Source organism: Ambystoma mexicanum, chromosome 6p (genome assembly GCF_040938575.1).
Source record: "Ambystoma mexicanum isolate Mex_15411 chromosome 6p, UKY_AmexF1_1, whole genome shotgun sequence".
NCBI lineage: Eukaryota > Metazoa > Chordata > Amphibia > Caudata > Ambystomatidae > Ambystoma > Ambystoma mexicanum.
The window spans coordinates 278659740-278685800 of NC_090935.1; the positions used below are offsets into that span (position 1 = coordinate 278659740).

General features: G+C 44.8%; 1 protein-coding gene across 2 annotated transcripts in view; it reads left to right on the forward strand.

Annotated features, from left to right (window-relative positions):
- Positions 1-26061, forward strand: part of LOC138511377 (uncharacterized) — a 333915-nt gene that overhangs the window by 117438 nt on the left and 190416 nt on the right. For both annotated transcript variants that reach the window (XM_069627001.1, XM_069627000.1), the window contains 2 exons: positions 490-696; positions 24202-24429. In XM_069627001.1, the coding sequence (XP_069483102.1) occupies positions 490-696; positions 24202-24429 (435 nt within the window). The remainder of the gene's footprint in view (positions 1-489; positions 697-24201; positions 24430-26061) is intronic.

The following is a 26061-nucleotide window of genomic DNA, read 5'->3' on the forward strand; positions in this document are numbered from 1 at the left end:
TCGCTTCTTCTTTGTCATGTGAAATTCGAAAGGACAACAATAGGAGCATAACAGACTGTAGATCGTAAAATAATAGCCTTGTATCAGAATATATTTTATGTTTCTTCTAAATTTTCATAATGTGTTTTGCTCCAAAGTACAACATTAATGTTCCTATTATTACTGCTATCAGTACTTGAAGTGGCAATTGGAAATGAACGTTGCAAAAAGTTCGAGAGCCAGTTTACAATATTACTACAAATAAAGAATTCATTTTTTGAAAATGATTTTTGTTTTCCACGAACAAACACCATTTTAGCTCTTAAAAATGTCCTTCTACCTATTGCAACACGTGTAGTAAATTAGAGAAACAGGACCATACCGGTTCAACGGAGAAGCCACACGCTTCAGCACATGCATTGGTTGTAGTTGAGTTTGTGTTTCATGCACTGAATGTTGATATCAGCATGTGTTAATGTGTCCATTATGTCTCACATTGCTTTTGAATAGATGGCTTATTTCCGAGGAGTTTCTGTACAGTGGGCAGGATACCAGAGGGAGGGACATGACTACAGCACCCCAGAAGAAGCAGCATTCGGGAGCTTAATCAGCAGTCATCAGTCTCAAATGTCCATAGGGACCTTAACAATTAAAAGTGGTGGACTCCGTGCGCCAACCTGGAACCTAAATGCACACACACATGGATTTCTGTCACAGGTATAGTGGATTAACATCATATTTACATAAATATATTCATGATTTCTTTTCCTGATGTATCGTTTCTTGCTTCATATGCACACATAATCAATTTGCATCCATTTTATGCGCACTTGTGCTTTTTACATTTTCACATTGGATTTTAAAATCTGCCTTATCATACATCACATTTATTTATATGTGCATTGTGCATTGTGCATTGTGCATGTCTATTCGTTTGTCTCTTTGCTGCCTCGTTCACAGCATTTTGTATTTCTTCATGATATGCCTTTGCGTTGCTTTCCCTTTATTATCTTTTACCTTTGGGTACAATATTATTGACATGCTTTTCAGTTTAACGGTTTCGTCTTGTTCAAGTTCCTTGCCTTTGTACCACTTAATGTTTTTTTCAGGCAGAATAGCCAGACCTATTTCAGAAATGTGTGTAAAAGAGCCTCAAGAGCATTCTTCAATATCCTAATACTGCAGAAATGTTACTGAACCTCACATTTTCATCATGGAAGTAATGTCCTCTGAAATTGTAAAGTAACGTACAAAAAAGGTAGCAGGCGTCCCTCTCTAGAAAGAACATGGCATGATAACCTGTTCTGTTTTTTTTCCCACTTTGAGAGTCCGCAGCGTCGCTGTACTTTTCACAAAGGAGGAATATCCATGTGCATATCAGTCTTTGTCCCACCCACAAGGGCAGTCCAGCACTGAAATGCCAGGCAAACCTCCTTTGAACAAGAGTACCAACAGCAACCCCACACACGTGTTTCAGCCTTGTTGCGCCTCATCAGTGAGATGGAGCGGTGCCTTTTTGAGCACAGTGAGCAAAGAGTCCACGTCTGGGTTCTCCCAGGTAACATAGGGTGACCAAGCCCAAGTTCCTTGAAAAAATTCAAAAAAGGTAGCAGGCACCACTCTCCAGAAAGAACATGGCATGATAACCTGTTCAGTGGTTTTTTTCCCACTTTGAGAGTCCGCAGCCATTGCTTTTAGCTCACTGTACTTTTCTCAAAGGAGGATTATTCATTTGCATATCAGTCTTTGTCCCGCCCACAAGGGCAGTCCAGCACCAAAATGCCAGGCAAACCTCCTTTGAACAAGAGTACCAACAGCAACCCCATACACGTGTTTCAACCTTGTTGGGCTTCTTCAGTGAGGTGGAGCTGTGCCTCTCTGAGCACAGTGAGCAAGGGGTCCACGTCTGGGTTCCCCCAGGTAATTTAGGGTGACAAAATGTAATAACTTCTAAAAGTGTAGCCATGGCATTTTTTGGGGTTGGTCTCCAAAATGTTCGATGGAGTTCACCGTCCTCCAATATTTTGTCCGACTTTTATGTCCTTTATGACTAAAGGATGATAATGTGCTGGAGTGGCCCACACCACTGTGCTATTACTGTACCATTAGAAGCAAGTTTTAGCATTAGATGCTACCAAAGGTAATAGGTCTGTGTGTGGGTATTTCACCTAGCGTTATTTGGAGCTAGGTCCAGTAGTATGGGCTTCTTCTTTGTTTGTGGTGGCCAAGGTCGGACTGGGCCATACACAGGGGTGGACTGGTAATCAAAAGAGGCCCTGGAAATTATTTTCAAAGTGGCCCCATTTTACACATTTTCAGCAAGCCCAACCCTTTTCCTATGGGAACATTTGGAAATACCACACAAAAGAGGCACAGGGTGCAGAGGGCTACCAGAAAATCTCCAGAGTTACGTATAGGCCAGTCCAGCCCTGGGCACAAGGAACAGATTCAGCCTAAAAAAGCCCAAACTGTTGGCTCTGCCAATGCGCGTTGTTCTTGTTTCCAACCTAGCATGCGTATTTACAGTTGTGTGTATTTTATGCGCACTCAGTATGTGCATATGTTAAACGCATGTTGCACTTGCAATGCATATGTGGTATATGGGCAACCACGTACCCGCATTTTCCGCCTGTCTGTGCTAAGGTTGCTCACGTCTGTGGCACCGGCGTACACTGAACTTGCTCCGTATTCTGCAAGCAGCGCAATCTGTGGATGTGCAAACATACGCCAGTTTCACTGACGCGCCTGCATCCGCCAGTGGTGCAGAGTCACACCTTGCTCCGGCCACGTGGGCCACAGATACCTGCAATGAAGTACATGGTGTACATGTGAACATTAGGCCACGCTTCCACACGATGCGCTCTGCATAGCAATGTCATTAGGTCACTATGTCAAAACTCCAGGATTCCAGAATCTATTGCGCTTGAGTTCCCGGCCAAGACCAGGCCCACTTCCTCCAAGCCCCTCAACACTTAGATTTGCTGGTGGGTTTGCTCAGGTTTATTGTGAGGGGCCCTCCACCCCATTCCTGAACCCCAATTAATTGTCAAGCTGAAATGAAAGTCTCCCAGATGTATAATGGCACCCAGAGGAGTACACACTGCCTGCAAAGATTAATACTACTTTAAATAAAAATGACATTAACTTTTATTTGAAACACATGTGTAAAATATAAAGGTCATGCCGTGCAAGAAACACAGTAACACATGGATTCCGACCAATATTTAGAAAGAAGGGAAGGAAGAAAAAAGAGACAAAAGAGAGAAACAAGAAAGAAAGGAAGAGAGAAGAAGTAAAGGCAGAAAGAGGAAGTGTGTGAGAAATAAAAAGAAATTAACTAAGAAAGAAAAAAACAAGCAAACAAAGGACTATAGAAGGAATAAAAGGAGGGGAGAAATACACTTCAGGAATGAGAGAAGGAAAGAAAGAAGGCAAGGAAGGGAGGGAGGAAGGAAGGGAGGAAGGAAGGAAGGAAGGAAGGAAGAAAGGAAGGAAGGAAGGAAGGAAGGAAGGAAGGAAGGAAGGAAGGAAGGAAGGAAGGAAGGAAGGAAGGAAGGAAGGAAGGAAGGAAGGAAGGAAGGAAGGAAGGAAGGAAGGAAGGATGGATACATGGAAGCAGGGAAGGAAGCAAGGATTGGAGCAAGAAAGCAAGGACGGAGGGAGCAAGGAAAGGAGGACGCAAGGAAGCAGGAAGGAAGGAAGCAAGGAAGGGAGCAAGGAAGGAAGGAAGGAAAGAAGGAAGGAAGGAAGAAGCAAGGAAGGAAGCAAGGAAAGAAGGAAGCAAGGAAGCAAGGGAGCAAGGAAGAGGGATGCAAGGAAGGGGGAAGCAAGGAAGCAAGTAAGGAAGCAAGGAAAGGAGGACGCAAGGAAGCAGGGAAGGAAAGAAGGAAAGAAGGAAGGAAGGAAGCACTGAAGGAAGGCAGCAGGGAAGCAAGGAAGGAAGGAAGCAGGGAAGGGAGCAAGGAAGGAAGGAAGGAAGCAGGGAAGGAAGGAAACAAGGAAGCAAGGAAGGGGGAAGCAAGGACGGGAGGAAGCAAGGAAGGGAGGAAGCAAGGAAGGAATCAAGGAAGGGAGCAGGGAAGGAAGGAAGGAAGCAAGGAAGGAACTTCACCCCGGATACTCGGGTGTTCTAGATGCTCCCAACAATAGACTCAGCACCCTGCAATGTGCAGCCAATCCTGGCCCAGCAACTCCCGCACACCAAAGACAACGGCAAGTTCTCCCCAATGAATATTTTCGGGGTGGTGCTTACCAGGTAGGCGGTGAGAGGGCGATGTTATTAGCACAAGGGAGAGAGGAGAGATGAGAAAGGGGTAAATTCAGTGTCCGTGCTTGCAAAGCCCTGCTCAGAGCAGCCCCTGACCTCCTGCGCACACGCCATGTTCGTAGCCACCAGCATACCTCCCTCGCAGACGCAGTTCAGCAATCCTCCCCAGCATGGCCTGCCTAGCTCGCTGGTCGGAGCAGAGCAGCCAGCCAGCCAGGTCACTCGCAGCCTGCCCCTGTCACTTGCCTGGCTGCTGCGCATGTGTGCACTGTGCAGAGACAGGCTGCAAGGCAGGGCACGTGCAGTTCCTGGCCTCATGCGCAGATGCAGTCTGGCTCGTCAGTCCTGGAGGGGGCTGAAGAAAAGACATGCGCAGCACCCGCAGCCAGTTCCATGCGAACGACCCAGTCAGATCGTTGTTATTCATTCTTTATATGTATCCTTCCGAGTTCTGTGAAAAGAGGCCCTTTGACCCGAGGCCTACCGGGGGATGTCCCGGTGTCCCGGTGGGGCAGTCCAGCCCTGGCCATACAATGATCTCGGGCACCAATGAAAAAGTGGCCCACCGTTGCAAATGGCAATTCATTCCTTTTGTGACACTGTTTGAATAGTACCCAAGGAGGAGTTTTTTGCTAACATATTATTCAAATTGTGGATTTTAAAGAATATTCATTCAGCAACACTGGTCAAAACTATTAGCCACATAGTGAAGTAACTAATCAAACTGGCCCACATTGACCAAACAAACTAGCCCAAACCAGCATTTTTCGTTTTTGGTTCAGCCTTTTGCCCTGTAGGTTAGTCTGAGCCTGCTGGTGGCAGCTGTTCAAACTACCTGATGTAACCTATTTGGTTGTGTAATGATTACATGCCAGTTTTTCTTAAGTGCTTGCTAATGTTAGGGCTGATTTCAGAGCCTGTGATCGAGTAGTGCTTATTAGATGGAGCATCCTCAGTAATGTATAGAGAATGTCTAGAATGCATGCACAGTCCCTGCATTTAGTGACATGCAATCTGTTGCATAAGCTTTATTTGGGGATCCAATGAGGCAAGGTTTGGACTTGGCTGAATGACGCAATTGCAGCTCTACCCCAGGTGTCCCCAGGATAGACAGATGTAGACAGAGCTTGGGACAAGACTTGAGAACATCAGAAGTAGTTTTCAAATTAAGGTTATAGGCGATGAACATGTTTTATAGCTTTACAGTTTAATGTCCCAACTTCATGGGGATGTTTCATAACAATTATTCCTCCCTCTTTTCAATCAGCATAAATGTATTTAACTAAAGACTTAACTCCCTCCACAAAATCACATTTTCTACGAGTCAATGTGTGATTTCAATTTCAATTTTTGAAGAATACCAGCAGTAACTCACTTCTAACCTGTCAATAGGAAAGTATTCCAAACATGTCAAATAAAAAACCTCTATTGTAATACATATTATAAGGTGAAATTAGCTACACCTTTAAAAAAAATATATATAATAACCTAGGTGCAATTGACTTTTTTTATGTTTATGAAAAACAATAAAGAGCGCCTCCTTTTCTAAGGGTGATATTAGTGCAACTGCAATTAGAACTAGGGCAAACATTGCACTATTGCCTCTCGGCAGTGCAAAGTTACTTTTCAGCATTGCAAAGTCACGTTGAACTGTGCAAAAAAATTCATGAATCGGGTGTTAATTGTGTGATTACCAAAAGGGTATATCTTGCCCTAGAGCAAAAACAATGCATTTTTGCACCAGGACAATCTTTGCTCTAGCCCTAGTCCTTTGCCCTGGTGAAAAATCCCATTGAATGTGTAGAGCGAAAAAATACACAGTGCGGATGAGTGACTGGAACGGATAGTCACGCAGAACAGACAAGTAATATTATCAGGCCAACGAGTAGTATGTTTTGCCGATGTGTGGGAGGTCCGGGTGATTGAGTATCAAGACTGTACGAGTGTCTAGACGAGTGTCTAGACGGGACGAGTGTGTACACGGGATGACTGTGTAAACGGGAGGAATGTATAGACGGGACGAGTGTGTAGACGGGACGAATGTGCGGAGCAGACGAATGTGCGGAGTGGACGACGTTTAACCAGACGAAAGTGTAAGAGTGAACGAGCATGTTGAAAAGACGAGCAAGGAGGGCGGATGATCGCCGAGAACGGATGAGCATGGAGAGCGGATGAGCGTGGAAATCGGATGAGTATGGAGAACGGATGGGTGAGAAGCGTGGAAAGCAGATAAGCGTGGAGAGCGGATGAGTGTGGAGAGCGGATGAGTGTGGAGAGCGGATGAGTGTGGAGAGCGGATGAGGGTGGAGAGCGGATGAGGGTGGAGAGCGGATGAGGGTGGAGAGCGGATGAGTGTGGAGAGCGGAGGAGCATGGAGAACGGAGGAGCGTGGAGAGCGACTGAATGTGGAAAGCACAGAGCAAGTGTGGAGAGCGGATGAGTGTGGAGAGCGGATGAGTGTGGAGAGCGGATGAGTGTTGGGGAGCGGATGAGTGTGGGGAGCGGATGAGTGTGGGAGCGGAGAAATTGGAGGACCGATGAGTGCGGGGAGCGGATGAGTGTGGAGTGCGGATGAATGTGGAGGGCGGATGAGTGTATAGAAAGCGTTTGAGTATACAAAGCGGATGAGTGCGTAGGCAGTCAGGAGTTCATGCGCTGGGTAGACTGGAATGCATGCACAAGAAAGACAGGAGGGCACACTTATGGAACACATGAGAGCATGCATGAGGCACACTGGAGAAGAATAGGTCAAGCAAGCATGAATGTGTAGTACAATCCCGAACGCCTGAAATGAACAAAATGAATAGAACGGACCTGCCCGCTCGGAACTGCGTGACATACATAATATGGTTTGGAATGCAGTGAACATTTGAAAGAGTACTTATCATAACACACCTCACGCCTACTCTCTCCCTTACATCACCACTCAACTAGAACACAGAGATACTATGACACCATTCGGTATAACTGTTCTCATATCTACATCTCCTGCTCACTCCACAACACTCTAAGTAAACACTGCTGGTTTCACACCCCCCAGCCAGGCGTTCTCCTCAGGCCTAACGCAGCCACACTCGTCCTGGATAAAGCCAGCCAGAGCGAACACATACTCCTGATCTCTCAACCACCACACCTACCGCTAAAAAGCAGCTACCACCTGAATTCCGCACCAGCTGCACACATACATGCTGCACACACGCACTTTTGACTCTCTCTCCTCTCTCTACTGACCCGAACGGTTCCCGAGGGCGTTCAACCTACCAGCGCCTTCAGACCATACCAATGGTATATAAGGCGCTATATAAATGCAAAATAACATAACATAACATAAATGTGCTTGCACTGGTGCAAAGTTCCTGCAATACTTATTCCTGAATTATAAAGAGTTTTTCAATAGGATCCTGCCATTGAAAAACGCCTTTGTAAATCAGGCTCTAAACTTTTAGGGCAAACGTTTTTGCCCCTGTTTGCTAACATTGGTCAAACAGGTGTTGAAACCTGGCGTAAAATATGGTCCACTCTGGGGTTTCCCTGGGATTCCAAGTAGAGGTGGGGCATGGAACAGAATTACTCCAACCACCTGACCCCATGCCCTGTATGGAAAGAAAATGTATTTATGGCAGCATATCATGTTAATGCTGGTGGAAATTCCTCGGAATCCACCTGAGTTTTCCACCTGCTAAAAGAAGGTGATTATTATTATTATTATTATTATTATTATTATTATTATTATTATTATTATTATTATTATTATTATTTTTTTATTTTTTTTTATTTGTATATAATCATCTTAGATTTTTTAACAAAATTTCAAAAAGCAGTTGAAGAGAATACAAAAATAAGAAGGTGAAGAAAAGATAAAGTCATTGCTAACTCCTAAAGATCTCGCTATTCTGTATTGCTTTGCCAGACAAGGTGTAGAACCAGTGAAACTTTTTCATTCAATCTTTTTCATTATTATTATTATTATTAATATTATTTAATTCTTATAATGTGCAACTCGCCCAAAGGCCTCCGGAATCCATTGAAATGTCATCTTGCAAGCTTACATTGCCGGTGGCATTTACACCTTTGCACCTTTGCACTTTGCACCTTTGCACTATGAACTGTTCCTTTTCCCTTTCTCACTCTACTGCAATGTCTTCAACTCCATCAAAATGCTGCCGATCATATTGTATTTGCACACCACTCAACAATGAATCTGATTTAGCTGTCTGCCCATCAGCCAGCAGATTCAGTTTGAAATGTTTAGCACAGTCTATATGCCAGAGCCCTTTAGTTTTACTCTAAGATGATTCGCATCTATTCCCCATTGAGGACCCCTTACCTATTTTGTTCTTAAGCGTGTTAAAGTTCTAAAATTTTAGTTTTGCTCATCCATCAGGACTGGGGCTCATTCTCTATGCTACCCATTACCCTCTGGAGCTCCCCCCCGCTTGAATTTTGGCTCTAGAGTTCTGGCTCTGCCTTTTGCCAGAAATGTAAAACTTGGCATTTTACCCAATCTTTTGGTTGGAGATTTCACTTAACAGTTCTTTTTATGGGCTCCAAAGCCAGGACGCTTCTCTGTGCGCAGTTTACAGGAGGAAAAGAAAATATAAATAGATTAGCAAAAAGTCCCTTCATAAGGTCTCAGGGATTCCACACAGAAGACCACCCTCCCTTCAACACACTTATTTATTTATTTATTTATTTACTTATTTATTGTCATTTGTAAATGCTCCCATGCAAAATGAAGTTCACTTCATAGCGCAAGGAAACTTGAATCAGGTAAGGTAAGTGTGGAGGAATACAGAAGCCCATTTGGAACTAGTCAAGAGGAGAGTCTGTAGGTGCTTGTGGAGGCAAAGAGGATTTTTTTGCTTTTAAGGGTTTATATTAAGGCTGTTCCACAACTCCAGATCTAATGCCAATAAACTTCTACAGAGCAATTTGGTTAGGATGCAGGTAATTCGGACCTACACAATGGATGATTTTCTGTGAGATGCATAGAGTTTTTGAACGTGATGCAGAAAGAATCCGGCAGCCAGTGCAGTTGTTTCAATGCTGTTGAACTGTGGTCATGGGGGCTCAGGCGGAAGGTGAGGCTGGCTGCTGTGTTTTGGATTCTAGGCAGTTTATCGAAAAGGGATTGTGATAGGTCAAGATACAGGGTGTTAGCATTATCTAGTCTGGACAGAATGATGCCTCTGATTCGCAGGGGTGTTGCTAGGTCTGGAAAGAATCCGGGGCTACGCTAATGTGGTGACTGTCGGGACTCATGGCTACCTAGCCTTTTGGATGTGGCCCCTGAGCTTCTATCCGCGGCTACAACCAAAAGGCAATAGCCCCTCCAGCCCCCCTAGCGATGCCTCTGCTGTTTAGGAAAGCTCAATGGTGGATTGTTAGGGAAGGGATATGTTTTCTTTTGGCAAGGATGAGATGGCTATTACTTGTCATGACCACATTGTTTAACTTGGTTATCTAGTCAGAACCTGTAGCGAGAACCTGCCATAAAACATTTCTTGTAATATGGTGGGACCAGAGCAAAGGTCTTTGAGTCAAGTGAGGAGGAATGAAGACTGATTCTGAGAGCTCAGAGGGGGGATTTTGGACATCTTTACCATTTAAGGCAAGTTTGATGCAGTTCATCCAGCACTGGCTAACATTGAGGCCGTGGGGATGATTTGGGAGAATGAGGATGGTGACAGCGGGTGGGCCGCATGTGGGGGCACAACGGCAGTGATGATTTGTGTGTTATCATCATGCATTTGAAATGTCAGGTCAAAACATCTGAGGAGGTTTGCAAGAGAGATAAAGGCAAGGGGTGAAAAGAAGGGAGAGTGCACATAATCCTGGGGTACTCCTCAAAGAAGGGTGTGAAATAAGGGACAAAATTGCTTATTTTTACCTGTTATTTATTTATTTATTGGACATTTATAATGCACTTATGCAACAAGACAGTGTTTCAAAGCGCCAAAAGGCAGATGGGAAGGGAATAAGGTACATAAATCAACAACGGAAATAACAATGAATAAATAGAAAGAGACAGCGATCCTCCTAGGCCTTGTGACATTCGGAGCGTGCAAGTGCAATGAAAAGAAAAGAGGGGGCAGGGACGAGGGTAAGTTCTATTAAGGTCCCCTAGTGGAGGAAGTACAAGAGGTGCCATTGGGGAGGAAACAGATAAGTGCATGGGCGGGGGACATGAGATCCCACATTTGGATACTTCTGTCTGGTTCAGTGTTATAGTATTGTCCATGTGCCAGGACTGTTGTCTCTCCTCTGCACCTAGACATATTTTATAATTTTAGAGCTTAAAGATCATTGATATCACATATTGAGAGTGACTCTTAAACACATTGGAGATTGGAGTGCTTTGTGATCCATCCATTATAAAGTGCATGGGCAGGGACATCACAGAGGAAGAGGGAGGTCTACCGTACAACAGGTAAGTGCATGGCAGAGGCAAAAACCACCCGACAGGCAAGTGTGGTACACATGGGCAGTGCACGGGGGAGCTGGGGGAAATCGGGCAGAAGGCTAGGACCCTTTTTGACTCTTGAGGGACCAGGCTGCCAATCGCAGTGACAGAGGGGATAGTCAGCACAGGAGGGGGAGGGGGAAGGAGGAGGAGGAAAGAAAGGTCTTGAGTTATTTGTGGAACTTGAGGTGGTCTGATTCAAGACAGAGAGAAAGAGGGAGACTGTTCCACAGGAGACTGTTCCAGAGGAGGGAGCAAGCTGAGGAGAGAGATCTAACCGCAGCTCTCTGCTTGGAGAAGCATTTGATCGGCAGAGAGTTGGAGCCAGAAGATTGAAGGGATCTGGAAGGAGAGTATTTCGTAAGAGAGAGTTGCAGGTAACGTGGGCTCAGGCCCCAGGCAGCCTTGAGGAAGATGCTGAGGGTCTTGAATTTGATCCTTGCAACAACCAAGAGCAGGTGGAGAGATTTTACAGCTGAAGAGATATGGCCACAGTCCTTGAGGCCAAGGATAAGTCTTAAAGCCCTATTCTGGATTAGTTGAAAAAAGACAGAGCGAAGAAAGAGGGAGGATGAGGAAGAGGCTGTTACAATAATCTAGCCTGGAGAGGATCAGAGCTCTAAAGATATTGTGCTTCTGGAGGAAGGTGATGAAAGGCGAGGAAAAGAAGAATGCCTCTAAGGAGGTGAAGTTGAAAGTAGGGCTTCTTGGCAAGGTCCAAGATTTGAGGAGTAAAGGAGAGAGAGGAGTCGAAGATGACCCTTAGGTTTCTGGCCTCAGTGTAATGTAAAGAGAGGGATGTGAGCCCACAAAGGGTGGCCAGGGTGCATGATAGAAATTGGGAGCAGGTATCCGATAGGCAGAATCTCGGTCTTACTGGCATTAAGATAGAGATCATTGGAGGTGCACCAAGACTGAATAGCAAATAGGCAGTCAGGGATGATAGAGGAGAAAGAGGAGGAGGAGGAGGAAAAGGGGAGCTTGAGGATGAGTTGTGTGTCATCAGCGTAACACTGGAAAAGAGGAGAGAAGGCAGAGATCAGGTGAGCAAGAGGTGCTTGGTAGATGTTGAAAAGCCAAGGCGAGAGGATAGAGCCCTGGGGACCACCACAAGTAGAGAGAGTTGTGGTGGAGGAGAAGGGCCCCCACAGCACCTGGGAAGGGCGGTCAGTAAGAAAGGAGGTCAACCAATCCAGTACCCGGTCTGAGATACTAAGTGTATCATAGAGCTGCTTAATGTGGATAGAATGGTTAACTGTGTCAAAGCCAGAAGAGACGTCAAGGAGAATAAGAACAGCAGGAGAGTTAGAGTCAGGATTTGTGAGCAATTCTTCACTGGTGTTCAGGAGAGCAGTTTCCGTTCCTCTGGATGCTCAGAATCCAGATTAATGGTCATCTAAACAAACAACAAGCTCAGTGTGTTGGGTCAGTTGGGGGGTGACCAACTTCTGCAGGAGTTTCCCAAGGAACGGTGGTATAGAGATAGGGCTGTAGTTGGCCAGACATGAGGGGTTGGCACAAGGCATTTTAGGAGGGGGTGCGCAAGGGAGTGCTTGAGAGAATAAGGGAAAGAATCCAGATGCTAGGGAGTGGTTGCAGAAGTTGGCAAGAGCCAGAGTGAGGGAGGAAATGTTGTCCTTAAGGGTTCTAGAAGAAAAAGGGGACACCTGTTTGGATGATACCTTCATAGAGCAGACTACTCTAGAGTTCTCATCTGATGTGATAGGTGAAAAGAAGGAGAGAGTGGGTGGTGGTGGAAGAGAGGTCAAGGGAGGCATGAATGCTGGGGGAGTGATGGAGGGAAGGGAGTATGAGAGAGCAGTCAGAATGTCCTGAGTTTTAGATTAGAAATTATTGTCCAGTGCAGTACAGAAGGCCTGAGAAGAAAGAGGTGAGGTGGAGACTGCAGATGGATTGGCTAGTTCCTTGCAGATTTTGAAAAGTTGTGCCGTGCTTTTAGAGTCTCCAGAGATATGGGCCTGGATGTGAACCCTCTTCTTGAAGCAGATAGAGAGACGGTATTGCCTTTGGAGTAGGCAACAGGCCAGTTTGTCTGAGAATGAGCCTGAGGCTTGCCACTTTCACTTTCATTCAGTGACTTTGCACTTGCGTTTCATAGCGGCTTGATTGAAGGCATGCCAGCTGTTACGCTTGGAGGCAAATTTCATGCGGGTCCTCCTGACAGAGGCAAGAATGTCATCAGTGTTAGTGATAGCAATATGAAGATTGGAAAGGACTGAGTCAGTGGCAGAGTCAGGAAGAGGGGAAGGAGGAGCGATGAAGGCAAACGCAGCAACTGACACCCGTTTCAGGCGGATGACCGCAAAGGAGGCTAGCAGTGCTGGTGGAGGCTTGGTCAGGGGGCTGAGATGTCCCAAATTAGAAGAGAGGAGAGAGTGGTCTTACCAGGAGAGGGGGGTAGTGAGAGGGTTGGTGAGTGGAGATCTGCAGGGATGAAGGGATCAAGAGTGTGTTCGGCAGAGTGGGTTAGGCCGGAAGGGAGTATAATGAGGGAGAGAGGTACAGAGATCACAGAAGAATGAAGAGACAAGAACAGTGAAGTCCAGGTGAATATTGAAATCTCCAAGGAAGAGGAGTTCAGTAGTAGAGCTCTGAAGAGAAGAGATGAAGTCAGCCCATTTTGAGAGGAAGACAGACACAGGGTCAGGGGGTCTGTAGATAGTGGCATGGGTGAGGGAGAGATTCGGAGAGACGCCAAACTTGCGAACAGGGCTTTCAAAGGAGGAATATGGCTGGGTGGGTATGATAGAGGAAGGGACCCATTCAGGGAAGATCAGGGCTAATCCACCACCAGATCGGTTGGGCCAAGGTTGCCAAGGTTTGGAGAGGATCTTGTAGCCGTCAGGGAGGAGGGAGTGAAAAGCAGTGACTGAGCTGGCATTGAACCACGTCTCTGTGAGAGCGAGGACGTCGAGATCAAAGTCTTCATGAAGAAGGCAGATGTCAGAAGAATGTCTTACAGCAGATCGAGCATTCAGAGTGGCTAAGTGTAGCCGGTCACCACCTTTGAAGGTTTTCCGAGGAGGTGCACAGGGGCGTGGTACATCCATTTGAGGTAGTGAAGGAAGTGCAGAGAGAGTCAGGGGGAGTAGCAGGAGAAGGTAGGAAGTTGATGAGGGTTGGCAAGTGATGTTTGAAGAGAAAAAGATTGGATTGAGGTCTCTGGGCCATTTTATTTATTCATGTGTTGTATTTGTTTAACGCCCAGACCCAGAGGCATCACACTGCTAAGAAGGCATTACAATGTGTTACAGGCTGGTTTAAGACAGTATGATTACATTTCATCATGGATAGTTAGTCATGTACAGCATGTACAGGCTGGTTTAAAACAGTAGGATTAAATTACATCATAGATAGTCAGGTAAAGCATGTACAAGGGCTGTAAGATTTACACATTGAGGTTTTTAATTTCGTTCGGAAGAGTCTGTAGGTAGGTTCGTTTTGGATATGCTGAGGGTGGGTATTCCAGAGTGAGGGAGCGATGGTGGTAAACAGGAACCCCAGCTCTCTTTCTGGCAAATCTAGGTATGTGTAAGGCAGATGTGGTGGAAGAATGGAGATTGCGCGAGGTGTGTTTCTTGGTGATACGGTTCATGAGCTGGGGGGGCAGTGTTGTATAAGCAGCGGTGGGTGATAGTAAGGAGTTACATGACAGTGCCATTGTGATACAATCTTTGGTAGAAGGAAGAGCAGAGCCAAAAATAAGGAATACATATTTGATGAGGAATGGGTTGACAATGACGTTAAACTTCTAGTATGACTGTTTGGGAGGTATTCAGTTGTTCCAAGATCTGTTCTGTGCTGTCCAGCAATGTTGATGCTGTTTTGTAGACTGGTTTAAAACCAGATGGATAAAGTCAAGAAGTGAGTTTTGCTCAAGATGGTCTTGAGGTTGCATTGCAACAGGTATCTAGATTGTTTTTACCAGGAGTGGAGCATTTCAAATGGTCCAGTAGTTTTCAGGATGTTATTGAAGGAGAAATGCGTTATTTGAGGGTGCAGTGTTTATTCTGTTCTTTAAAAACGGAGGGGAGCCCACCATCATGGAAGGAATATTTTATTATTAAGGAGTAGTCCTGCAGGAGGTGTCCTGCTAGGTCGCTCAGAATATGGGTGGTCAGGGATCATTGAAACTACGTCTTTGATTTTATTTATTTATTTTTATTTATATTTTTATATTGCCACGAAGTCCGCAGGCATCAGGTCGCACACATGTACACGAGGACCAGCTGGAACAGGACACCAATTCGAGAGGCAGAAAGGTCAGGGAGAAGAGTTAGCAGTGTTGATGTTTTAAGGATGTCAGAGACTGACCATGGCTTAAAATATTTGTGGGTGCTGCATTGGATTTGCAACAAGGGGTCGGGGTGGATGTATATTATGACATCAACTTCTTGTGTAACTGTTTTTACACTGGCGCTTCCTGAATCTACAGGAGAGTAGCATTATGGGGTAGTCCATTTTCCAGTTTCCCTCTCAGCTGGCCACACTCTGAGTTGTGGTGTTGGAATACTCAGTTGTGGGCTCTACTGTGCCCTTCAGGAGTTTTCTCCTGATTTATTAATCCCATTTCAGGAATGTGCACAGATCAACACTAAAGCAGATTTACACCACACACACACGATGATGCAAACTGTTTGAATCAGGCTCAAATATGGCAATCACCTTGTCCCAGACGGGGTGCACTTGTTGAGCCGGGGTTGAGCTGAAGTTTGTAGCGGTTTGAAGTGGCAGACGAAGACTTGCAGATGTTGGTGAGTGGATGCGCAGTTCAAGTCAGGCAGTCGGATTCAGTGTTTGAGTGTCACGGTTTGACAAACCCACCAGGGTCAGTTCAACCATTTATGTGGATCAGATATGAAGAAGCTGGAGGTTCCAAAGGTGATTTGAACACAGAGTTTATTGCAATGTGCTCCAAGTTCCAGCTCGGGCAATGACAGGTTTGGCTGGCACGGTGCGACTGGACACCGGTTTTAATGTACGGCACAAAGGCTTGAGGATGCAGTGAGTGCCAAAGGCAACTACAGAGAGTCATACCAGTTTGACTTTGTCTAATGGGCTCAAATGATGACTCAAAGGTGATCACTGGGAGAAACACACAGATTCTGACTGTCTTGGCTCTCAAGTACTGTGAGTATTAATCCAGGGGCTCTGAGCCAAACTAGGCCCTTGTTCATGTTCTCCCAAACACTGGGAAGGCTGGCAAACACCTGTAGGAGTTCTTCACCTCCAGTGAGGTCCTCGGTACCTGTGTCACTTGCAGAGAGTCAGGTCTTGCTCCAGACACAGATCACCCCCAATGCTCCCTGTGGATGGCTAGGGAGTAGAACACGCCTCTGCCTTGGACACTCCATCTCCCCGTCACTGGTTGATAGCTTTGGAAAGTGAACTCCCTCACTCATACCTTAATGCCTGATCACTATTCAAGGGTGGTGCTCTGCTAACGATCTCTGCCTTAATGCCAGTAAGAGAGAGATACTTCTCATTGGGATGCCTACTCCCTGCATCCCCCCCACTCTCTGGCCTCCCTCCTTGGATCCCCTCTCCTCACCCTCTTATGAGCCAAAAAACCTTGGGGTCATCTTTGACTCCTCTCTCTCCTTCTCTCCGCACATCACAGACCTTGCCAAGAAGCCCAACTTTCAGCTCCACCTCCTCAGAGGCATTCTCCCTTTCCTCACCTTTCCCCATAAACTCAATGTCTCCAGAGCTCTGGGTCTCTCTAGGCTGGACTCCTGCAATAGCCTCTTCCTCAATCTACCTCTTTCCTCTCTTCACCCTCTTCAACTAATCCAGAATAGAGCTGCAAGACTTATCCTTGGCCCCAAGCCCAGGGACCACATCTCTCCAGCCCCTTACATCTCACCACTGGCTCCCGTGACCGCAAGGATCAAATTTAAGTCCCTTTGCGTCATCCACATGGCTGTCTGGGGCCTGGGACCTTGCTACATCCAGCTTTCTCTCACTAAATATCTCCATGCTAGAGTACTCCAGTCCTCTAGCTCCAAACTCCCTGCAGATCAGATGTTTCTCCAAGCAGAGAGTGGGAGGTAGATCTCTTTCTTTGGCAGGGGCTTCCCTCTGGAATGGACACCCTGCCCCCCTTATGCCTGAGCCAGATCTCCTTAAGTTCCGGAAACTTCTAAAGACTTTCCTTTTCTCTTCCTCCTTCCCTCTCCCCCTTCCATGCTAATGTCCCTCTACTGCTATGACTGCTGCCTGGTCTCTTATGAGTTCTGACAGGGGCCAGGCCCTCTTTCACCAGTCCTCCTAAGAACCCCTTACCAGCACGTGCCATTGGGCACCCTTCCCTGACTAGCCTGAATCTGATCCACCCCGTCCATCGCACATTTTCCTTTCCCCTTGTTTTTTCCCATTGTACTTGCCCTCCGTGGCTACCCTTAGCACTTGCTCTGCCCCCTGGTACACCTCATCCTGCACTCCCCCCCTTTTGTCCCTCCACCCTACCCACCCTCTCTGTCCTGCACCCTCCCCCTGCACTATTGTTTCACTGCACTTGCATGATAAGAATGCTACAAGGCCTAGTATACCCTATCAGTTACTGTTGTCTTTTTTTCCTCTGTACCCACTCCCATCTTTTGTCCTGTGGTACCTGGACACACATGTGTATTGGCACCATACAAATGTCCTATAAATTAAAAAAATTAGATACATAAATAAAATCTCCCCAAAGAGGTCCAAGAAATTGGTCCTTAAATGTTTGTCCAAAAAGGAATCAGGGAAGGGTTGATAGACCCCTGGTTTTATAGGCAGAAGTCCACAGTTGATTGGAAAAAAGCAAGTCTCCTTTAAGGGGTCCAATCCCTGTTATTTTATGCTATGTTAGTCGAATTTATTAAATGCCCACACACCCAAAGGCTTCATGGCACTGACTACGTGAAGTGGAGATTCCAGTAAAATATCAGGATACTCTAGAACAATAAGGTTTTCAGTAACCGACAGAAAGTGAGCTGATCAACAGTGTCTTGAAGAACAAAAGTGAGGGCATTCCAAGTTTCTGAAGCCTCCACTGAGAAAGCTTGCACACACGTCAGCGACAGTCTGATCCGAGGGACCACAACAAGAAGAGCAGACTGAGAGCAGAGAGAACGAGTAGGCAGATAGTGCAGAAATTTCCCCTGCAGGTATTTTGCTCATAAGCCATAAAAGGCACGATGAACGATGTTGTTGAGACAAGAGTTTTTGACATACCCAGAGTGTTTACATAAAAGGAACTGGAGGGGGCAGGGACGTTCAGAGAGAAATAAGAAGCTGGAATCTTACTCCAACTATGCCGACCTCCCTCTGTCTACACTAACCCTGCCCCCTTTCCTTGTCCACCCACAACATAAAAGGCCATTTTGGTATGGAGCACCATGATGTAAGGCTAGTCCTTTTGGGATGGGTAGTGCCATTTCATTACTGTTTCAAAGGACATATCCTGATGGGTGGCTGTACTGCTGTAGAGAGGTGTAATCAGGCTTCACAAAGGATTAAAGGAAAGGTACAGTAGTTCACTCTCTTGCCCTGCATGCTGGCACATAGTGTTCACACATGTCTGATATCAAGGGCAAGGGCTTCTATAACCTAGCCAGATGTCAATTCCTTACAGAGACATCACCAGTGGAACACTGTGCTCACTTATAGAATATTAGTGAAGTACATTGCACTGGTGACAATTGGGGACAGTTGGTGTCTAGCCTGGGTGTTGGGCACCTGTTTTGCACTCGTGTAGCCCATTATGCTCTTGATGAGAGACACAATTAAGGACTTAACATACTCCAGAGCATCTGTCTTCCACTACAGCCAACTTAGAGAATGACTACCCTATGTAATCCATATGCTATAGACTTTACAGAAGGTGGTCATTCTAATAGGCTCTTACCATGAATAAACAGGAGCATTGGCTAAAGACTCCTACTCTGACTTGTGATATTAAATAACCTATTGTAATCATAATCCTATATCATATGGCTGTAATGCATATTCTATAGACTTTACAGAAGGTGGTCATTCTAATATGCTCTTACCATGAATAAACAGGAGCATTGAGCTAAAGACTCCTACTCTGACTTGTGATAACCTATTGAAATCATAATCTTATATCAAAATACTTATATTTCGTGAAGGACATTGTCAGATGCCTTTCATTTTCTAGGAGACATTTAACATTTGTTGTGACTTTTATCCTTTTTTTTGTTTGGTACGTATCGCATGGTGCCATTTATACATGAATAAATTAGGTAACCTGTAGTGAACGCTACCAGCTTCCCGCAACCAATCTTCATTCACCCACTGGTATGATTTTCTAGTGTTAACTTGCAATGAGTAAACAGCCCTTTTGCACTTTGGACCTCTATGATATTACTATATCTAGTTCTGTTCACTAGAGCAAGAAGCACACCACACAATGGGCAGCATACCCGAAGGCTTGTGCCCGGCACAAACAGCATCGGCACATGGTGTCATAAGCAAAGTGCTCAGGGCGCATTCCCCTGCATGCGCAATGCCGAAGCGTTGTATTGAGCAGATTGTTCGGCATTGCGCCTGCGCAGGAATGCACTTGTTTCTATGAGATCCCCAGCAGCACTTGATTATTCACAGGCAGGGTCATGCAGTGCTCACACAACCACAACGCAAATCTGGCAAACTGCTGCCCTTTCCCCCGGTTAGGGTTGCTTTTTTAATTGCTTTTGGAATGCCCCTGATTCACAGCACTGGATAGGCTGTCGTGTGGGTTCTCAAAATACAAATTGCCTTGAGCCAGTTCTGTGGGCTGTATTTTTAGGGGATCATAGGGCAAATAAAGGAATACAGGAAGTCCTTTGGAAATCTATCATAATGCTTTAAGTCATGTTCCTAAATGATTTATAATAGGTACATTAAATCTGGATGGTATAGGGACTAATTATATGCTATCAGAATTCTGGTAACCTAACAGTAAATTATCAATACAGGTAGTTATCGCATTTCTTCATAAGTCTTAATTATGCCAGAGATATTCCGCACACAAAAATAGCAGGTGCACATTTATAATAGAACATGACTTATTTTAATAGTGCAGTGGTGACGTGTGGTAGCCTCCCAGCCAATCTCGAGGATTGGAATTGGGTATTTACCATATGGTAAACCCCCCTCTCCAAGGCGCCTTGGAAGTGGGAGACCACCTTCTGGTCGCTGGAAGGTAAGTGCAACCCTGTGCTCCGTCTGTGTCCGTTTCCCCCCACTATCACCCCCAATTTCTACATTCCTAACCCATTCGGACGATCGTACCACTTACCCTGCCAACTGCTGTGTCCCTCGCCTGTGTCAGGACATTCACTGTTCCAGGCGCATCCGCGCCGCGGCAATGGCCATCATGGAAAGGGCAAAGGGACCATGTGCAGTTTTCTTCTCCCTTGTCTACGACAGCCGTCTTGGTTTGTAGTTTTTTTTTTTTTCAATTTGAGAAACTGCCAAGACACTGTTTCTCAAAAAAGGTATTAGCATCCCGGAAAAAAGTATTCTGAGTGGGGGCGTTACCGTGTCTGTTAACTAGGCCCGGGGCATTACCTGACTCGTTAATGCCCCCACCCGTCAAAGTTTATTCCCTAAGTACATAATATATTGTGCAATTTAAAGTGATTTAGTTGAATGCACTTTAATGCGACATAAAGTGACTGCGGAGTCTTATAAACGTTATTCATAACATTAACTAAACATACACACATGAAAAAAGTAACGAGTAGGCATAGGAATATCTTAACATGAATTAAGGTATAACACGAGTTATAATGAAACTAATGAATGATAAATACACAGAGGTCCACATATTACATTCTTGTAAGGTTTTAGGATCTTAAAATATAATAATAATGTGTTCTCTGCTCGACTTTTAGAATCTTTGTGGTCATTTACTGCAATAGACTGTGCTTCTGGCACGGTCTCTATAATTGTTTATTTGAGAGTTTTGCTATGTCCGCCATTCACCCTGGACAGTGCTTTAATATGCCCTGTCACTGGTATCCAGTTGTACTGGATAGAGTACTGTCTCATTACATTAATGCTATGGAGGGTATTTGAGGGGAAACATGTCAAACAAGCGTGTCATTTAGACATTATAAAGGGCACTTTGATGTTTTTGTGTGTATCAGCTTATCTTCATAATATAAAAAAGTCACATTTCTAAGAAGTTGTTTTACAAGTGATTGGAAATTGGCGCTGAAAGGATGAAAGAAGCTGAATAAATCTGCTTGGATTGATGAAGTCACACACTGGAGGCAGAGGGATGGAGCTGGGGCACATAGTGGCCCAGGGGCTGCCACCAACTCCATTGTGTGGGTCAGGAGGAGGTGCATGGAGGCTCCACAAGATCTGCAGTTCATCCATTGCCTTGTGAGGCGCCCCTCCCCAGCGCCTCTTACTCCTTGACATCCTGAAAAAAGTCAGCCTGGGAGAACCCGAATTAAAAAGGGAGAAAGATACATGCAGTCGTAGAGCTGCCACCACAGGGGTCTATGTAACATAAATGAGAACAGAGGGATTATAAAATTACAAATGTTTGCACATTTTGCTCACACAGACATATACAGTTTTGCTCGCTCACATGAAAAGGGTCCCACGTGTATCAGCAACTCGAATTCATGTCTAATTGTGAAGGGAAGGCAATGCCTTCACAATTACATACAGAAAGATTTACACCTGGATGATGGACTTTATGTGAATGGCCAGAAAACAGAGCTTTTCATTTTTGGCTCTGACAAAGCTAGAGACAAACTAGGAGCTGTTTACGGAAAATGTCACATTGATAAGCACATAATCCATAAAATCAGCACAGTTAAAATGTTGAGGGTGACCATTGAGGCATCACTCAAATCAGACACTCAAGTTGCAGATGTTACAAAGAACATACACTACTACCTCAGGCTTATACGCTTGATAAAACCTTTTATCTCAGCAGCCAATTGTGCCACGCTAATCAAGGCTCAAGTCTTCTCGAGACTAGATTATTGCAACGCACTTCTTGGTGGAGCAAGTCAATGGTGTAGTAAAAGATTATAGATCTTACAAAATGATGCCGTGAGAGTAGTAAAAAGTGTGTCGAAGTTGCAACATATCTCGCAGCACAGGAGAGACCTCCACTGGCTCCCTATGGAAGCAAGAATTGAGTTTAAGATCATTGTTTCTCCCACAAATGCTTGTTTGGAGACGCACTGAGCTATGTCAAAGCACATACCAACGTTCAAAATTCACCCAGAAACACCAGATTTAAAGACAACATGCGAATGTAACGGCCTAGAGTTTTCCGTGTGATGGGGAAAGAAAGCTTGTAACCCGTCAAAGCAACCTTTGCATGTAACAAGCTACCTCCAGACTTAAGATGTGAAACAAATCTATCTACTTTCAAAACAGCTATGAAACCATTCTGTTCTCATAAATGTTTGCCTCCCAGGCTTCCCTATATATCTGATTTGCCAATTTGCTTAGAGAGTTTCTCTCCACGCCCTGATTCCCACAGGCTTTGGCATGTTAGAAATAAATAAATAAAAATGCCTGCACTTATAGGCAGAGGTGACAATCGTGGTCCATGGGATGAATTCCAAATGGTGGTTGCAGGTAAAAGAATGTCAGCTAATGGAGCCGTAGTGCATTTTGCTTGCCAGTTATTGCCACCTGTAAAATTCGTAGTCACCAAGTTCAGTGCCCAACTTGAACACTCTTGCATATTCTATAGACCCCTTATAGCACTCAAGCAATCATATGATCTGAGCCCTATCCCTTATGGGAATACAGTGTGTTGTATACATCCATCATACAACTCTAATTACATTGAATAATACCCTGAGACGGTTTATGCATCTATCCATCTTTATTGCTCCATATTAACTGTCTGCCTTTCTCTCCTTTTCATTCCATCCCCATTTCAGTTCTATTTCCACTGCATTCCACATTCTACAAGCCACAACACAGTGGAACTAGTTTAAATGGCTGTGTGAGAATACAGAGAGTGAGGTTAGAGCATGGTGGTGAGGCAAGGAGGAGATGAGAGAGAATTAAGCCAAAGTGGAGGAAAGACAAAGTAGAGCAGATGTGTGGGAGGAAGAGAGAAGTGCGAGGATGGAAGAAATTAAAGCAGAGGTCGAAAAGACAAGAGCAAAGGTGGAGGAGGAGTGGAGACAGGGAAGAGTGGCGGAGAGAGAGAAGGCTAGAGATAGGAGGGCACAGTTGAAGGATGGAGGGAGACAGAATAGTCAGGAGAAAGAAGAGTTGAGATGAAATAAAGATAGAGGAGAGAGGCATGATATTATGAGAGGCAGGAGTGAATGTAAAGGTAGAATAGAAGAACAAGCAATGGAGAGATAGGAAAGTGATGTTTAAGAGAGAAGAAGGTAGATAATAAAGAAGCGAGGGGAGAAGAAGACAGTTAAAAGATTGGAGGAGGGGCTAAGGACTCAAAGGAACTAGATGAGGGAGAAGGAATACCACAAACAACTGAGAAGGTGACCAGAAGAAAGAGAGAGACATACAGATAAAATGTAGTGGGGGCTAAAGGGAAGCAATGGGTTTAGAACCGTGTCGAATTGTCATGAAAGGGAATATGAGGGAATGAGCAGAGCAATATTGAAGGGAGGGGAAGAGAGAAGGAATAACGATAGGATAGGAAATGTAGAGGAGCAGAGTTAGGGGGGAGTAGATGGGGACAGAGATGAGTCATAACCTGGAGAGGAGACAGTAGGCTGCAACCGAAATCCGGAAACAGAAACGAGTTGAACATAAACCACAATTGAGGAAAAAAGCAAAGAACATCTGGGTTCCCCGCGGCCCATGAGTCTTGCTGTTTGTCCCTTATCTAGACGACCCAGGAACTGGGGGTGGTACCAGGTCTTCTGCACGTGAAGATAGACTAAGGGCACAGTCATATAAATCAAAGCCAAGGGAACTCTGCACCAATTCAAGAACGCTGTATAAACCCCACAGTCTGTGATTGACTGCTTCTCCTCCGAGAAGAAAGGCATGCATTAGGGAAAGACTAAGGGCCATGACCCTAAGGAAATACAGCCCAGGACTTGCTCAGTTTAGGAATCTCACCCACTGGGCTTAGGTAAACCTCGTCCACACGTGTTATGCCGTCTCTAATAAAAAGCAGGTGACATGAGATGATTGTTTCAAGCTGTGTGTGGAAACCTTGCCAATTACACAAACAGGTCGTTGCAGCCCGTGTAAGGAATACGCTCTAGTGATCTTCACTATTCTTCAAACAAAGGAAGTAAAAAGAGTCGCTTTCTAATGTATTTAGCATTTGTTAATGGCCTGGAATATTGTGTACATTTGACGGATGTAGTAACTGCAAGCTAAACTATTCACTGTGACAGGAACCTCAACAAATCTGGTTTGTGTCTATATTTAAATACGTTAGCATGATGTGTAGATGATGATGCACGCAATATTATCTTTCTTTACTGATGCCCATTTAATGTCTCCAAATCACCAGGGCACTGTTTGGATTGGTGTTGTTGCTGAGGGCAAGTCAATCACATACACTGCAACAGCTGGGCAGGTGTTTGTAATCCCACAGCATCATCTCTACTGGATCAAGAATATTGGAAAGAATGATTGCTTCATTGTGTTGTTTTTCTCAACACAAGAAAGACCTTTGTCTGTTGACATTGATGACGTGTTTTTTTCAACACCAAGAGACATATTGGCAAATGTATTTAAGGTATGTGCATTGTGAAATAATGGGACATTGTGCAAACTTAATTGTGTCTTCTGAATGTGTTGCTTTGAAAGGTGTTACGGTTTACGGTTTACATTATGAATTCACATTTTCGTTTGTTCTTTGTTGCATACACATCACACTTAATGCCACACCTCTGCAGTTTCTAAGCAGTAGAGCAAGATGAAGCCTGACTTCCTGAGAGAGCGCATGTTCCACAGCATCCTCCTGCTCTCAAGGCGAGTGTGTTGTCTCTGCTGTCCTGCCACCATGTTTATGCCACCATGTAATGTAAGGGTGGTTACAGCCCATCAGCCCTCCTCCAGTACTTGTCCTACCCTCTGATCCCCTTCTCATCCCCTTCCCCTGCACTTCTCTTCATTGTACGTACACGGCCGAATGCCACAAGGACTAGTGGGACCATGATTGAATATGACTGGTTTGCCATTTTTATTATTTCCCCTGTTCCCTTCCCATTTAGCCTTGTGGCGCTTTGAAACACAATTTTCTTGTATTAAGCACCTATAAAATAAAATAAAATTAACTCAAACATTGTTTTCTTCTTTTACCATCAAAATGATTAACACTTATTAACAAATTGAAGCAATACATAACAAGTATTGGCAAAGTTAATTATCACTTAATATATGTAGAAAGTACAGTTTATTTTGTAAATCCCCACAGAAAACTGGAATCCTAGCCACGTTTGGAAAGTAAGACCTGTTGGCTTTCCCAGACATTATGTTTGTACATAGATAATATAATGTATTGATTATTTCCCGAAAATGCATTTTTACCTGCTGCAGCTCCAATTTGTCACAGAAGAAAAATGCACACTGGACAGAAGCATTATGACATATCTGACAACCCCCCCATCCCCTCACACAGATACTAACAGTGGCAAATGCGCCCTACTATTCCAAGGTGGCACCTGGAAAAGTACTGCTGTATTTAAGAAGCCATGGCCACTGTGAAGGCACTCTCTGTAACATGAAACAGGTGATTGGTATTGATCGGAGCCATGCATACACAAGATGGTCTTAAAAACAGTAGACAACACATTTCTCTCCAACCTGCAAAGTTCCACTGGCTTCTGGAAAACTGTTGACACCATAAAAGAGTTTTGACTGATGCAGAAAATCTATTAGATCTTAAACTGTATCTCGGAATCCCTAAAAATGTCAGCTTCCAGCAGTTCACTGTTTGGGAAATTTCTGTTAAATTTGCAAGCGCTTTTCAAAACGTGAGGATCAAGTTGTGAGAACAGTACAAATGGGATTGGCCAGATGGTGTACAATTTCCACTCACCCTGGCCTAGAGGTCACTGAGGATCTGCCAGACTGGGCCTCAATACCACCGGGATACCGGCAACATAAATAGCGTAACCGCTACTCGTTCCAGCGCTATTAGTGCCTGATCATGAGTAGCGGTGCAATGGTAAGTTCCCATTCCCCAATGGGGTTGGTGCGCTATTAGCGCTGGCGCAGTTAAGGTTGCGCTAACAGCGCTGAAAAACGGATGAAAAGTGGAGTATTTTACCTCCAGCAAAAAGCTGGAAGTAGAACTCAAAACCTTCCACTCAATGCATGATTTGGCCAGCTGAAATGCATCGGTAACAGCATTACTGTTGCATTT